The following is a 15,372-nucleotide window of genomic DNA, read 5'->3' on the forward strand; positions in this document are numbered from 1 at the left end:
AATATTTATGTATACGCATTGTTTTAGGAGCACTAAAACATCTGGCCGGAGTTTTGATCCAAAGTGTTTTTATTAGTAATCACTGAAATATGTTGACAACTTTTTTTTTTTCAGCAAATCCAGGAAATACATCTTCTCCCATATCGCAGTGTAAATGAAATCAGTCCTGCCGTTGGGATTGGCGCACATTTTAAAATACGGGTGCCGAGATTCTGACGTCTGTGCAGCTCCGACCTCGGCACTAGCGTGAAAATGGTTTGATATTTATGCCATATGGTGTGACAACACTATCCTTTTGTTCCAACTGTAAAATCCTCAATCATCATCCACCGTAGGCGTGATGGTCACTCCTCTCCTGATTTGACCCCAGCCGATTAGACTTAGAAAGAGAAAGAAAATTGAATAAAGTTCACTGACCAGATATAAACGTCCATCAAAAGAGAGACACCTGTTAACTTATTCAACTCTATACAAAAAAGGTGTTTATAATTTGCTTACCGCCAATGTTTCTCCACTCGGCGACTCAAAGCGATCTTCTCGCCCACCTCTGTGCACACAGGGTTAGTGAGCACAATTTTGGCCAAATCGGCTTTCACTGCACTCACACGGCCTCCCGTTGACAGTGAACCAATGTTCACCATCAACACCTCATTTTTCGAAAGCTTCTGGACCTGTACAACAAAACAAAACCAGATTAGTAGCCAGTAGGCATTTCAACGTTCTAAACCATCACTATTGCCGATCAGATGTCATGCTCATTCCATCATTTTATTGACGATACGTTTAGGCAAACACTATAATCACCTGATAACCTGCATTAGATTCGAGTTGTTAGAATGTAATCACACTACCAATCAGTGTCTATGTAAATCAGAGGGAGTATTTCATTTACCTTTGCGGCTTTCTTGTCACCCTCAGTACGGACACCCAGCAGCCTCCTCAACAGGAAGTAGGAGATCTCAAGCTCGGTGAAAATCTCAGGCAGCGCGCCAACAGCACCTAGGACCTGACCGACCATACGGTCCGCTCTGCATAGCGTTGGGTCAATTTTAGTGCCAACACCTGCATCACAAACAATGTATGAATCTAAGTGGCCAAGAGATCGGCTACTAAATAAAATAAACCAGACCTAAACCTCATGTCCTGGCCACATTTCCCCCATACACAATGAAACAAAAGCAATTTAAAAAAAGAACATGGCCTGCTGGCCACGTGTACTGCGTTTCTGACCCAGGAGCTTCATGTGACTTTTTGTTTGTTTATAAATATACAGATCTCACACTAACACCTCAATGCTTCTTGTATACTATAAAAAACAGTCAACCATGAAATAAAATTGCCCAGTACAGAAAACAGCAATGGAAGAAGTGCTGCCATCTCAGTTCACAGACAATCTTAGACACTAAGACATGAAGACTACTAGATAAAAGTATCAGTCTGTTTTGGAGTGGGAATGGAATAAAAGGCTCTTCTGCAGGAGCACCATATTACATCTATATAACTAATAACTATAGCTTAAAAGGTAGGGTCTCCAATATTTGAGAAATGCTTCTGAAAACTGTGTTAGGCCACCAAACAAAACAAAAATCAAAACAAAATGTATAGCCAATGAGCAGAAAGGGGCGGGTCTTTTCAATATTTGCGGAGAGAGTGTTCAGTGTGCATGTGCGCATATTCACAGATTTGAGTTTCCCGAGTCAATAACTCCTGAGCTAAATGCTGTTAATACACAAAACGCGGTTGTAGCTGCCTCTCTACATTACTACGATAGGTGTTCTTTGTGTAGTAACAGCGTTTAGCTCAGGAGTTATTGACTCGAGAAACTTGAATCTGTGAATATGTGGCCAACTTCCCGCTCCTTCAGTTCTCTCCAGTGCTGGAAAGCTGATCCTATATTAACACGTCCTACTTCTTGCCTTATCATAAGCCTTTCTTCGCTTTCTTTCTGTTTTTATCCTCCATATCAATGTTAAAACTGATTTCTGCTAATGTCACACATGCACACTGAACATTCTCTCCACCCATATTGACAAGACACGTCCCTTACTGCTCATTGGCCACACGTTTGTTTTGATTTTTGTTTAGCTTGTCGTCCCGACTCAGTTTTCTGAAGCATTTCTCAAATATCGGAGACCCTACCTTTAAATACATACTTTTTCAATTCCTTTAGGGGCTTTCTACATCTGGTCACCTCATACTTTTTCTGTGATCAGATAGCTATCCGATCGTAAAAAGACCAGGTGTAAATGCCCTCCGAAACATTTTCAAGACGGATATAAATCTGATCGTTCAAACCACTTCAGGAGGAGGTCTGGGACCCATTTCAGATGAAACTGGACAGGTGTAAATGAATGTGGTTGTTCAAGCCACATATGTCAGCACTATACTCCTCCCAAATGGAAGTAAGCAGCGACCCCAAATTTACTGTTTCAGTTGCGAGTGACGACTGAGGAAATGAGGTAAAATATATTTTCATTTTGGGCAGGAGTAGAAAGTGTGCTTTAACTCTCTACATTTGATTATATTGTCTTCTGGTAAAGTAGGTTCCTGTCTTTTGTATACTATCTGCTTAACTCACTTTGTTCTAGAGTAGTGTGATTTGAATCGTGTTATATTCTATAGCATTGTTGATTTTTATAGTGTTGGTTTTTGTTGTTCTCTCAGCTGATTAATCAGGAGTAGTTTCAGTCTCCCTTAAGGTGTGAATTGGGGGCAGGGCTTACCTATTTAAATTGAAGGTTCTCTCTCTCACATTAGTGTCTAGTACTAGACTACAAATATGTGCCTTAAACCCATCTCTGTACTCAAGGCCTACTCTCGCAGACGCTCTCATCCACAAAGCAGAGGTCACAATCCCAATAACCTCATCTACCCTCCTCTGTTGTGTAAGTCTCAAACAGTAGTGGTAGGTGGGCTCTGGAATTGTCAGTCTGCGGTAAAGAAAGCTGATTTTATCTCTGCTTTAACTTCCCATTACTCCTTTGATTTTCTTGCTCTAACAGAAACCTGGATATCCCCACAGAACACGGCTACACCAGCTGCTTTATCCTCTGCCTATGCTTTCTCTCACTCACCACGAGAAACAGGCAGGGGTGGTGGTACAGGTTTATTGTTGTCAAAGAAATGGTGCTTTAAACCTCTACTCTTCTCTAATTTAACCATCTCTTCTTTTGAATTTCATGCCATTTCAGTTACCTCTCCTATCAGCCTTGTTATCATTGTTGTCTACCGCCCTCCTGGTCCCCTAGGAAACTTCCTGGAAGAAATGGACTCACTGCTTAGTGCTTTCCCTTCCGATAGCTCCCCCCTGACAGTGCTTGGTGACTTCAACCTCCCCTCTGACAAGCTACATTCTTCTTCCCTCCTGTCTCTTCTCGACTCTTTCTCCCTCACACTCAACAGCTACATCCCCACACACAAAGGAGGCAATGTCCTGGACCTGGTTTTCACCCGTCCTTCTCCAGCTACAGATATGACTGCTACCCCACTCCACGTCTCTGATCATCACCTGGTATCCTTCACCATCACTCTACCTATCTTACCTAAAACTACCTCTCACCCCCTTGCTCTTACTCGCCGCAACCTTCACTCTGTCTCACCTTCATCTGTAGCTTCCTGCACTCTTTCTTCCCTTCCTGATGCTAAGTCTTTTTCCTCACTACCCTTAGACTCAGCCACAGATACTTTCCTCTCATCTCTTTCCTCAACTATGGACTCCCTCTGCCCTATGTTCACTAAACCCAAGAAAACTTCTTCTTCTGCTCCTTGGCTTTCAGATGTGCTGCGCAACAATCAAAGAGAGCTAAGATCATCAGAGAGAAAGTGGAAGAAATCACAACTTGATGCAGATCTTGATTTTTACAGAACACTTCTTGTCAAGTTCTCCTCAGATGTGACTTCTGCCAAGACTTCCTTCTACAAGGAAAAGCTTGAAGCTTCCTCACATGACCCTCGGAAATTCCACAACATCATCTCTTCTCTGCTCAACCCCCCGGCTCCACCTTCCTCATCCTCCCTGACTGCAGAAGACTTTGCTTCTTTCTACCAGGAGAAGATTGAGGAAATCTGCCGGACCTTCACTTCAGCCCCGACTGCACTTACATCTCAGAGTATGGATTCCCCTACACCTTCGTTGTCACATTTTTCAACCGTGGCAGCAGAAGAGATTTTACAACTCATCCAGTCCTGCAATCCTACCACCTGCCCATTGGATCCACTCCCTACCACTATGCTCCAGACCATCTCACAAGACCTCTTGCCCTTCATTTCCACTATCGTCAATAGATCCATAGCATCTGGTCAGGTGCCAACTACTTTCAAGAGAGCAAGGGTTATTCCCATCCTAAAGAAACCTGCTCTGGATCCATCAGACATCAGTAACTACAGACCGGTATCACTTCTCTCATTTCTTTCAAAAATTCTTGAACGCATTGTCTATAATCAACTGTCTGTCTATCTCTCACAGAACAACCTCCAAGATCCCAAACAGTCTGGCTTTAAAGCAGCTCACTCTACAGAGACAGCCCTTTTGGATGTCTCTGAGAAGCTACATACTGCTAGATCAGCCAAACTATCATCCGTCCTTATCCTCCTTGACCTTTCAGCAGCGTTTGATACGGTCAACCACAAGACTCTCTTATCCTCCCTCAAGAGTCTTGGGATTTGCGGATCAGCTTGGGAATGGTTTGCCTCCTACCTGGAAGGACGCTCATATCAAGTAACATGGAGGGGAGTGACTTCTGCTCCACGCAGACTCTCCACTGGCGTCCCACAGGGCTCAGTACTTGGTCCTCTTCTTTTCTCCTTGTATACTCACTCTCTTGGTGAAGTTATTTCATCACATGGGTTCTCTTACCACTGCTATGCTGATGATACACAACTTATCTTCTCTTTCCCACCCTCAGATGCCACAGCTTCTGACCGGATCTCAGCATGTCTGGCAGAAATTTCATCATGGATGACTGCTCATCAGTTAAAGCTCAATCCTAGCAAAACTGAACTGCTGTTCATCCCAGGTGATTCATCCCCAGGTCACGATCTTGCTATATCCTTGCACAACGATCTGATCTCCCCTTCAGCCACAGCTCGCAACCTTGGGGTAACCATGGACAATCAACTGTCCTTTTCCTCTCATGTTGCAAATGTGACTCGCTCATGTCGGTTTCTTCTCTACAACATTAGAAGGATTCGGCCATTTTTGTCCACACAGACTGCCCAGGTACTTGTTCAGTCTCTTGTCATTTCTAGACTGGATTACTGCAATGCACTGCTGGCAGGTCTACCTATGAACGCAATCCGTCCTCTGCAAATGATCCAAAATGCAGCTGCCCGGCTTGTTTTCAACCTGCCAAAGTTCTCGCATACCACCCCGCTACTGCGATCCCTCCACTGGCTTCCGGTAGCTGCACGCATCCGGTTCAAAACACTGATGCTGGCCTACAAAGCCAAAAATGGACCAGCCCCCTCTTACCTCAAAGCCCTCATCATTCCTCGCACTGCACCCCGTAACCTCCGATCTACCAGCACTGCTCGACTGGTTCCACCATCTCTCAGGGTAAGAGGCAAGTATACTACAAGACTCTTCTCTGTACTGGCACCAAGGTGGTGGAATGAACTTCCCATAGAGGTCCGGACAGCCGAGTCACTGGCTATTTTCAAGCGGCGGTTGAAGACCTACTTATTCAGGAAGCACTTCAACTAGCACTTCTTTCCTTATCTTTTGCATTTTAAAAAAAAAAAAAAAAAAAAAAAAACCTTTGACACTTTTTCATTCTAACTTTGAACAAATGTTTTAAACTCTTGGTATCTTAAGTATGTAACCTAGTGAACCAGCATTAATGTATTCAGTGTTAGAGATTTAAGCACTTATGTACGTCGCTCTGGATAAGGGCGTCTGCCAAATGCTGTAAATGTAAATGTAAATGTAGAAAGATCGGATTAAGATCAGTTTTAACAAATCAGATAGCTATCGGGTCAGAGAAAACACATGAAGTGACCAGGTGTAAAAAAGGCCCTTAGAGAAGGCACACCATGTAAGAAAATGCTTGCGTGAATGATAAAATAACTGAGGATTGATTACTCATTTACATTTCCAATGACTAACATTTTTCAAAGAATATTTGCTACTTAAACCCTTAAGGAAACAACCTGACAGCTTAACAGTAGTTTGTGCTATAAATAATGGATTGATTCTAAGTGCTTATTAAGAGTTCATTACTAAAAGTGCCACCAAATCTATTCTCTCGCACACGTACCAATAAGGCCACCAGGTGCAGCATATTGGAGGTCATTGTGCTCAGCGAACAGCGAGACGATCTTGGAAAAAATGGGTTTGCACATGAGCTTCCCTTCATGGTCCTTGGAAACAATCCCGGGTCGGACTTCGATCTCCTGTCCCACCTGCAAATAGAGAGAGAAGAAGCATAAAAAGAACAACAAAAAATAAAACATTACTTCTTAATTTTATGCATGAATGAAAATGACAAGTTTTAATAATTTATATTTAGAAATATATGGTGTATTAAGATTAGTTTGAAGCTCACCTTCAGCACTCCTTTCAGGATGCTGCCTCCAGCTACACCTCCCTTCAGATCATCCACCTCACAGCCAGGTTTATTCACATCAAATGATCTAATTACTGGCAGAAAAGAGAACGTTCGATTAAAATTCTCCTTGTAAAACATCAACTTAAATCAAACTGCTGCCAAGAGCCTGTGTTTACCGATAAGCCTAGGCTCAGAGATGAAGTCCCGGACAGGCACGGGGATCTTATTTACAATGTATTCACACACCACCTCGATGTTGTACTTTAGCTGAGCTGAGATCGGGATGATGGGAGCGCCTTCTGCGACTGTGCCTGTAAAAAAGTTTACATTTATAGAGATGAGTAGTCGAAGGTTAAGGGTCTTGCTTAAAGTTCTTTGCAGTGACTGTTTGGCAGTGCTGGGATTTAAACTCATGATTTTCTGATCCGTAGCCATTGATCTATTCAAACTACATCATGGTCAACTGTATGTGAAAAAAAACAAAACAGGAACAAAAACTAAACAGGTTAAAGATGCTTATAATGCATTTCAGGTACACGGATGATGAAAAATTCACCGTATTAGGTCACTGCATTGCGAGGTCATCTGAATTAGACTTAAAAATGACACTTGATAGCAATTTTTTTTCATTTCATTTACAAGTCCATTTGAGACTATATGACCCATTTAAAACTCATACACGGTAGTGTACATGGTGCACAATTTAGTCATTTGGGATGCAGTCAAGGTGTATTCACATGTATAATACATAATAAATGTATTACACTTATAACAAGCACACACTAGACAGATGTTTCAGCACAGCTGTGAAGAGCAAGCAGCATTTTTAATTAGAATTATTTTTTAATTATTTTAATTATTAATACACTTAAAACAATGCTCTTTTTTCATTCGTTTTAAGATTTTTTTGTGTGTGGAGTATGTACATATATGTTTGTGATATCCCTAATGAATATAATTACTGAAATACTAGTGCGATGTTACGTTGCTTTTTTTTTTTAATCCCTGCTGCTATTAGACTTTGCAATCAAAGTTGCTCCCAGTGAACCAGTCACCAAAATACACACTGGATTACTGTTTAACTGCAATAATAACAATAACAAAGTATTTAAACAACACGTGTGCAATAACAGAAATTTTTAAAAATGTGCAATATACAGTGCCTTGAGAAAGTATTCGGCCCCCTTGAACTTTGCGACCTTTTGCCACATTTCAGGCTTCAAACATAAATGATATGAAACTGTAATTTTTTGTGAAGAATCAACAAGTGGGACACAATCATGAAGTGGAACGATATTTATTAGATATTTCAAACTTTAACAAATCAAAAACTGAAAAATCGGGCGTGCAAAATTATTCGGCCCCCTTAAGTTAATACTTTGTAGCGCCACATTTTGCTGCGATTACAGCTGTAAGTCGCTTGGGGTATGTCTCTATCAGTTTTGCACATCGAGAGACTGAAATTTTTGCCCATTCCTCCTTGCAGAACAGCTCGAGCTCAGTGAGGTTGGATGGAGAGTGTTTGTGAACAGCAGTTTTCAGTTCTTTCCACAGATTCTCGATTGGGTTTAGGTCTGGACTTTGACTTGGCCATTCTAACACCTGGATATGTTTATTTTTGAACCATTCCATTGCAGATTTTGCTTTATGTTTTGGATCATTGTCTTGTTTGAAGACAAATCTCCGTCCCTGTCTCAGGTCTTTTGCAGACTCCATCAGGTTTTCTTCCAGAATGGTCCTGTATTTGGCTCCATCCACATTCCCATCAATTTTAACCATCTTCCCTGTCCCTGCTGAAGAAAAGCAGGCCCAAACCATGATGCTGCCACCACCATGTTTGACAGTGGGGATTGTGTGTTCAGGGTGATGAGCTTTGTTGCTTTTATGCCAAACATAACGTTTTGCATTGTTGCCAAAAAGTTCAATTTTGGTTTCATCTGACCAGAGCACCTTCTTCCACATATTTGGTGTCTCCCCCAGGTGGCTTGTGGCAAACTTTAAACGACACTTTTTATGGATATCTTTAAGAAATGTCTTTCTTCTTGCCACTCTTCCATAAATGACAGATTTGTGCAGTATACGACTGATTGTTGTCCTATGGACAGAGTCTCCCACCTCAGCTGTAGATCTCTGCAGTTCATCCAGAGTGATCATGGGCCTCTTGGCTGCATCTCTGATCAGTCTTCTCTTGTATGAGCTGAAAGTTTAGAGGGACAGCCAGGTCTTGGTAGATTTGCAGTGGTCTGATACTCCTTCCATTTCAATATTATCGCTTGCACAGTGCTCCTTGGGATGTTTAAAGCTTGGGAAATCTTTTTGTATCCAAATCCGGCTTTAAACGTCTCCACAACAGTATCTCGGACCTGCCTGGTGTGTTCCTTGTTCTTCATGATGCTCTCTGCGCTTTAAACGGACCTCTGAGACTATCACAGTGCCGGTGCATTTATACGGAGACTTGATTACACACAGGTGGATTCTAGTTATCATCATTAGTCATTTAGGTCAACATTGGATCATTCAGTTTGCTGCACTGAAAGTAAAGGGGCCGAATAATTTTGCACGCCCAATTTTTCAGTTTTTGATTTGTTAAAAAAGTTTGAAATATCCAATAAATTTCATTCCACTTCATGATTGTGTCCCACTTCTTGTTGATTCTTCACAAAAAATTACAGTTTCATATCATTATGTTTGAAGCCTGAAATGTGGCAAAAGTTCGCAAAGTTCAAGGGGGCCGAATACTTTCGCAAGGCACTGTATCTGTTAGCGCAACTACCTACTCGTGGTCTCTTTTCTTCTTCTTTGTACCTATACATTGTGTTGTGTATATACTACATTTCTTTATTTACTTATTTATTTTTAGATATATTTGCATTTCTTTTTCTTTACTGCTGCAACAGAGAAATTTCCCAATTGTGGGACGAATAAAAGTATCTTATCTTAGCCTTCACTCCCTGTCGCTGTCCTCATTGGTAGTCATTGCACCAAGTCACTCCATATTTGCATAAACTTTTCTCAGCAGTGTCAAATCTTGAAGTCTACCACATTTAGTTGTCAGAACATGCTGTTGCTCATGTCGCCAGCTCTGGTTGAAAATCTTTGACTTCGGGTTGCTTTGCCGCTGCAAATCCCCTTGTGCGCGGTGACACTTTGCACCATGTATTAATGTGGAAAAATGCTGCTACTATACAAAATATGTAAAAGTCTGCTTTTGAATAATAATGAGAATTCCAAACAGTCAGTTTCCCCACAGTCAGCTTTCAGTTTGACAGTCAGGAGAATAAACATTAAAGATTGCATTATTTAGATCTCAACAATCTTTATACAGATGTCTGTACCCCCAATGTCTGAGCTCACACTCACCCTGCACGAAGGCCAGGATCTGCTCATACTGCTCTTTGGCTTGACTCTCTTTCACAAGGTCGATTTTATTCTGTAGGATCAGGATGTGCTTCAACTTCATGATCTCGATAGCGGCCAGATGTTCTGATGTCTGAGGCTGAGGGCACGACTCGTTACCGGCTAAAACAACAGGACAGAAGGGTTAGATCTTAACGGGTTATGCTAATAATAATAAAGAATCATACTTGAATTGACGTCATTGAAAATGGCTAAAATCAGGAGCAAGCACTCACCAATCAGAAGGAGTGCAGCATCCATCACAGCAGCACCGTTCAGCATGGTGGCCATCAAAATGTCGTGACCCGGACAATCGACAAAGGACACGTGTCTTATAAGAGGACGAGAGGGTAGAAAAAAAACAAATAAATAAAACAAGCACAACTTCCACGGATTCTCTTCTATAGACACTTATACAGTGAGGTTTAATCATGTGTATGACAGCAACCAAAAGCAGCTTTTATTTTTACTATGTGTTGATCTTTTACTAAATGATTATCGATGCTATTAATACACCTGATAATTTACCTGACTAGTTTGAAGTTGCCTTTTGTGCCAGGAATGTCTGTAGGGAACTCATCAGGAGTGCTGCTGCCACATGACCTGTAACACTCGGGCCTCGGGCAGCTCGGGTCGTCCAGTTTATATACCTGACACAGGAATAAAGACATTGCTTACACTATTATCTCAGAGTAGCTTCCTACAACAACAAATTAACCTGAACAAATGGCGAGTAAAATATGATAAAATCTCATTGAACTGGAGGAAGGGGGAAAAAAAAAGGAATAGTATTATAGATTATAAAATGCACTGTTTATCAGTTTAGTGCTTCAAATATCTGTACCTATATATATATGCATGGATTTGAACTGAACTGAAAGAAAGCATGGTTTAAACCATGACAGTGATTTATTTTATTGTTTTTTTTTTTAATGACCTGAAGTCAATCAGTATTCGTGTATTATAACTGAGAAAAAAGGTTGCTGTGGAAAGTTTCTTTCCTGCAAGAATTCAATCTCAAAAAAGACTGAGAACTCTAGGGAACTATCCTTGAAATAAAGTACAAGTACTAATCAGAAAAAAACTGAATATTGTTGACAAATAGAAATCGAATCATTTTTTATTAGATTGTTCTAAGGAAACTTCGGCAAAAATCACTGGACCGACCGGACAAGACAAAATGTTGTCGCTTTAATTGGCAAGATGGTTAAGATGACAGAATCTTACAGGGAATTTAATAGCATGGTTGAATGGGTGGTTTTACACATGTTCTGCACGGTAGCATTTATTCAGCACCAAGCAAAACAGCATAACTTACAAAATGCCGGGTGCAAAGCCACTGCCGGGCTACATTCACGCAAAGAGTGATGGCAAATCATTTCGAAACAATTTTCGTCCATGACGACTTGTGCTGTTGGCTGTTTTAACAGAAAGTTTAAAAGACCCAAACATACTGTGTAAACTGAACCAGTCAGCGAGGTATTGTGTGCTTGGCAGCTGATGCTATTCATCAGTCCGTACACAGCAAAACAATAAGCTCCCTTATAAAAGAGAGGTTTGAAGTAGATTTTTGTAACCTGTGCATTAAGCCTGTTGATCTTATTCAATCACATCACTGTATTGAGCCTCTAAATCAGACTGGAGCTTCATATGAAAAGGAGACGAAGGTTTTTTCCCTTACCTTAGCGTTGGCATAGCCCAACTTGATAGTAATGTTTCTCTCGAGCTCGTTCTTGAAACGGACAGTGTGGACACCAGATATGGCCTTCACCACTGTTGACTTTCCATGAGCCACATGGCCAATAGTTCCTGCAGGGAAAACAGCAATACTTACTTGCAGAAGTGCCACGTTCGTACAAGTGGCCAATAAAAGGGGCAGAGATCATTCAGAACATTAGTTTTAACTTTAATTTGTAATTGCCTAGTGGAAAATTTGTGCATGAATCAACAGAAATAAACCGTACAGAATTTGTTTGCGGTGCTTAACTGATAACAGAGACCAATTTTCCTGAATCAGGAAGATGCAGGTATGTGGAAACCCTGTTGCAACTTTTTTTTTTGATGGCAAAAATGAACCAAAGGGCTAGAACTAAAATAACACCCTCTCCTGTAGTGAAGTGACATACAGCTAAGTATGTAATTTATACACTCATCAGTTTCAACTTCTTAAGACTTGTCAGTTACGATTCCTAGTAACAAAAGCATGGGTCTGAGTTGTACACTAAAGCTTTTTCATTTCGTTTGACAACCCGGGATGATGACGACATTCTGTTTGGGGTCGCTTTGAAATCTTAACAGAAGCCAAATGTGTACAATAACTGTTCTGTATATAGGCTTTTTAAGATTAAAGCTCTTTAATGAAATATTAATTCATCGTTCTTAAGTACATGGTCAAGTTGCATTGCCCATCTTTAACAGATATTGAAAACTCCAAACTGAAACTCCACCATTGTATTTATACATCTACATAGGGGTCTTCTTTTGCTAATGATCTGTTGCACATAAATAAAAGCAAGCATTTGACAGGATGTGAAATCAATTCTAAATAAAGAGTTCGAAATCAAGCGAGCATCTGATATGATTCAGACCCAGCGAACCCACCTATGTTGATTGTAGCTTGCCGGCTGATGATTTCTGGTGAAAGTGGTGTCAATGTGCTCACATCCTGTCAGGAGAAATAGAGCCCATTGAACATCTCATGAAACATTTCATTTATGCATTACATATTAAAAAAAAAACAAATCTGGTATTCAGTTATATCAAAAAAACTTAAGTTGGCACATTTCTTCCCATCAGTTTCCCCAAAAACACTAAGGCAAATAAATATCCTTGTTAAATGGTAGAGAAAACATCGTACTGGTCTGTACGGACAGCGTACCGTACCACACATATATTGTCCACTATATTATGCTTACAAAACATTCAAACTGATGAAGATGATTAGAAAACAAACAAATTGGTAGTGTTAAAATAAGTGCTAGCGGATGCTTCTCACTCTCTCTTTGGTCAGTTTGAGCCTATGAAATCTGGCAGGCGATATAGGGTTCCCGTAGCACATAAAAACGTGTTTAAGAGGTCTTTTATCCCAAATGCTATTCAATTTCTGAATTTCTCAAGCGATCGATAAAACAAGTGGAATCTGAGATACTGTGATATGATCTGATGTGGTATTCTAACGGATTTTGGTCTTTGTTTTTAACGTTATTTTCCGGTTCCTTTTTTGTTTTTCTTATTTTTAAGTGATGGTGAGCCAAAGAAAAATTTACACCTTGGTGGACAATAAAGACATAAAATACGATACAATACAATACTAAATGATATAGCATGTTATCCAAGTGAGTTTATCTGGAGTGATTAATCATAACCACTGTCTCTGGTTAGGACCAAAATCTACTACAAATTATTTTTTATTGTTCTAAAAAAATCATTGTCAAACATTCAGAGATACATTACATTATGTAACATTACACAATCACACAGTCTGTAATACAGTTAAATATTTAGGAAAAAGAAAGACAGGTCTGGGGATAAACAGTTGATGACACAGAATTTACAGATAAACATCAGTTTTAACGTCCAGTGCTTCATTGTGCTTCTGTAGAAGTGAGGAAGCAAAAGCAGGCGACATGAAAACCGCACTCAAAGGTCACAAAACACAAATACACTCGGAAAAAGAGACGAAGTTTAAACTCAGGAAATGTTTCTACACCGCTGAAGAATAAAATATAAGGACTTACTAATGTGCTGAGGTCTTGTTTAGCCAAATGAGGCTGCCCCAGTGTTACACCAGACTCATCACCCGCCATCTTGAAGGAAAAGAAAATTTAAGGGTGTCCACTCACCGCCTTATTGATTCACATAACAAAAAAATAATAATAACGTATCAGAAAAGAAATACATCATGAAAAAATTCAATCAGACGCAAAATGGAGATTTTTTTATACGTATAGTGAATACGAAAATGAATGACACTCTGATCTAAGGCAGTTACTGAAAATACCGGCACACAGGCGTGAATGATGCAATAAGGAGAAGGAACATGTGTTCGCAGATAAATGACACAAATAACGTTTATAGCACCTCGGAAAAGCTTCAAATAGCGCGATATACGTATTATGAAGTGGATTTCTCGGTGTATAACGATTTCCACGAGACATTAATTTACCTGTACAGTCTTTTACAAACGTGATGAAGCTGTTGCCGAGAGACAGTGAGGTCCGTCGTGTATAATAGACGTCATAAGTGTTGTAGTTTATTTAATGGTATCGCCGTGAAAAAAATAATTTAAAAAACATTATCGTTTAAAAGCGCTATTCAAAAAAAAAATAGATTAATTTGGGAAAGTAATCGTTCCTTCATTCGTTTTGTGAAAGTGTAGTTAAAAAATGTGATGCATAAAGTAATGTGATCAAAAATGTGATGTATAAAGGGATGTGATCAAAAATGTGATGCATGAAGTGATGTGATAATGTGATGCGTGACGTAATAAGTAATAAAAATTTGATGCATAAAGTGATGAGTGATGCTTAAAGTGATGTGATAAAAAAAAGTCATGCATAAAGTGAAATATTCCTTAAAAATATTCTTGTTTGCCGTAACCCGACCGACCCTGTCAATTTAGGACCGACCGACTTGCCGGTTGTAAAATTTGCGTTAAGACCGACCTTTTTTTTTTTTTTTTTTTAACTCTTCAAACAACTAATACAAAAGCAATAAAATAGCATTAACGGGTTCGGGCACCATAATACATCTAAAAAAAAATTCACAAAAACAACTCGACACCGCTTTAACTTAGCACGAATTTCTGGAAAAAACTGTGTCCAGCATCAAAATAAGATTTGCAATAATGCGCCTGAAGGCACGGGTTGAAGACCCAGTCAGTGACGTCAAGATATGCTAAATCGTTTAAAGTCATACCTACGTAATCATATCACAAAAATGTTACTTTTTTTTACATTGAAACTTGAAAAAAAAACATAGACCTACCTACCGACTCGACCCTTTTTTTCCCACTGTAAAACAAAATATTTTTAAGGATGTCCTCAGTGAAAACTTTTGCTTCTAACTCTCAGATTTTTCATGAACTAACTGGTTCTAATGGGGAATACAAATCCCTGCTGTTTACTACATTTATGGAGTTTATTTAAGGAGTTAAAAATGCTCATAATGCCTCTGTAAAATTGTCTATGCCTATTAATTAGTTTTACTACGTAAACAATTATGTTTTAGAATGAGCGCAGTGATATAAATGTATGATTTGAATTTCAGCCGGAACTACTTACAGACCGACTCGTAGAACTTAATCAACTTCTGACCAATCGGATTCAAATATTCGCGCTGTGGACTATCTACTAATTTGCATAGTTTCTAGCTCTTTGTCTTCAATCAACTAAAACCCGAGCGGTCTCTCAGCAACACAGTCTTTCCTCAG

At 39.8% G+C, this 15,372-nt stretch overlaps 1 protein-coding gene across 6 annotated transcripts; it reads right to left on the reverse strand.

Annotated features, from left to right (window-relative positions):
* Positions 1 to 51: 51 nt before the first annotated feature.
* Positions 52 to 15,364, reverse strand: eif2s3 (eukaryotic translation initiation factor 2, subunit 3 gamma). Of its 6 annotated transcripts, XM_027173848.2 has the most exons (14): positions 15,224 to 15,350; positions 14,928 to 14,953; positions 13,679 to 13,747; positions 12,543 to 12,606; positions 11,623 to 11,750; positions 10,470 to 10,591; positions 10,178 to 10,272; positions 9,906 to 10,064; positions 6,722 to 6,856; positions 6,543 to 6,637; positions 6,255 to 6,399; positions 893 to 1,062; positions 499 to 671; positions 52 to 379 (listed from the first exon to the last, which is right to left on the reverse strand). In XM_027173848.2, the coding sequence occupies exons 3-14, from the start codon at positions 13,745 to 13,747 to the stop codon at positions 316 to 318; spliced, it is 1,419 nt and encodes a 472-aa protein (XP_027029649.1). In that variant the 5' UTR covers positions 14,928 to 14,953; positions 15,224 to 15,350; the 3' UTR covers positions 52 to 315. The 6 variants fall into 6 exon arrangements, with proteins under 6 accessions (XP_027029649.1, XP_027029683.1, XP_027029666.1 ...); XM_027173882.2 differs by lacking the exon at positions 14,928 to 14,953 and having other exon boundaries at positions 15,224 to 15,364; XM_027173865.2 differs by lacking the exon at positions 15,224 to 15,350 and having other exon boundaries at positions 14,932 to 15,178.
* Between the last annotated feature and the right edge of the window lie 8 nt (positions 15,365 to 15,372).

Source organism: Tachysurus fulvidraco, chromosome 25 (genome assembly GCF_022655615.1).
Source record: "Tachysurus fulvidraco isolate hzauxx_2018 chromosome 25, HZAU_PFXX_2.0, whole genome shotgun sequence".
NCBI lineage: Eukaryota > Metazoa > Chordata > Actinopteri > Siluriformes > Bagridae > Tachysurus > Tachysurus fulvidraco.

Coding starts and splice junctions, on each gene's coding strand:
- eif2s3 (XM_027173882.2), bottom strand. CDS start 13,747: ATGGCGGGTGATGAGTCTGGTGTAACACTGGGGCAGCCTCATTTGGCT. Junction 1,063..6,254: donor TGCACCTGGTGGCCTTATTG/GTACGTGTGCGA, acceptor TTTGTGATGCAG/GTGTTGGCACTAAAATTGAC. Junction 380..498: donor CGAGTGGAGAAACATTGGCG/GTAAGCAAATTA, acceptor TCTCTTTCTAAG/TCTAATCGGCTGGGGTCAAA.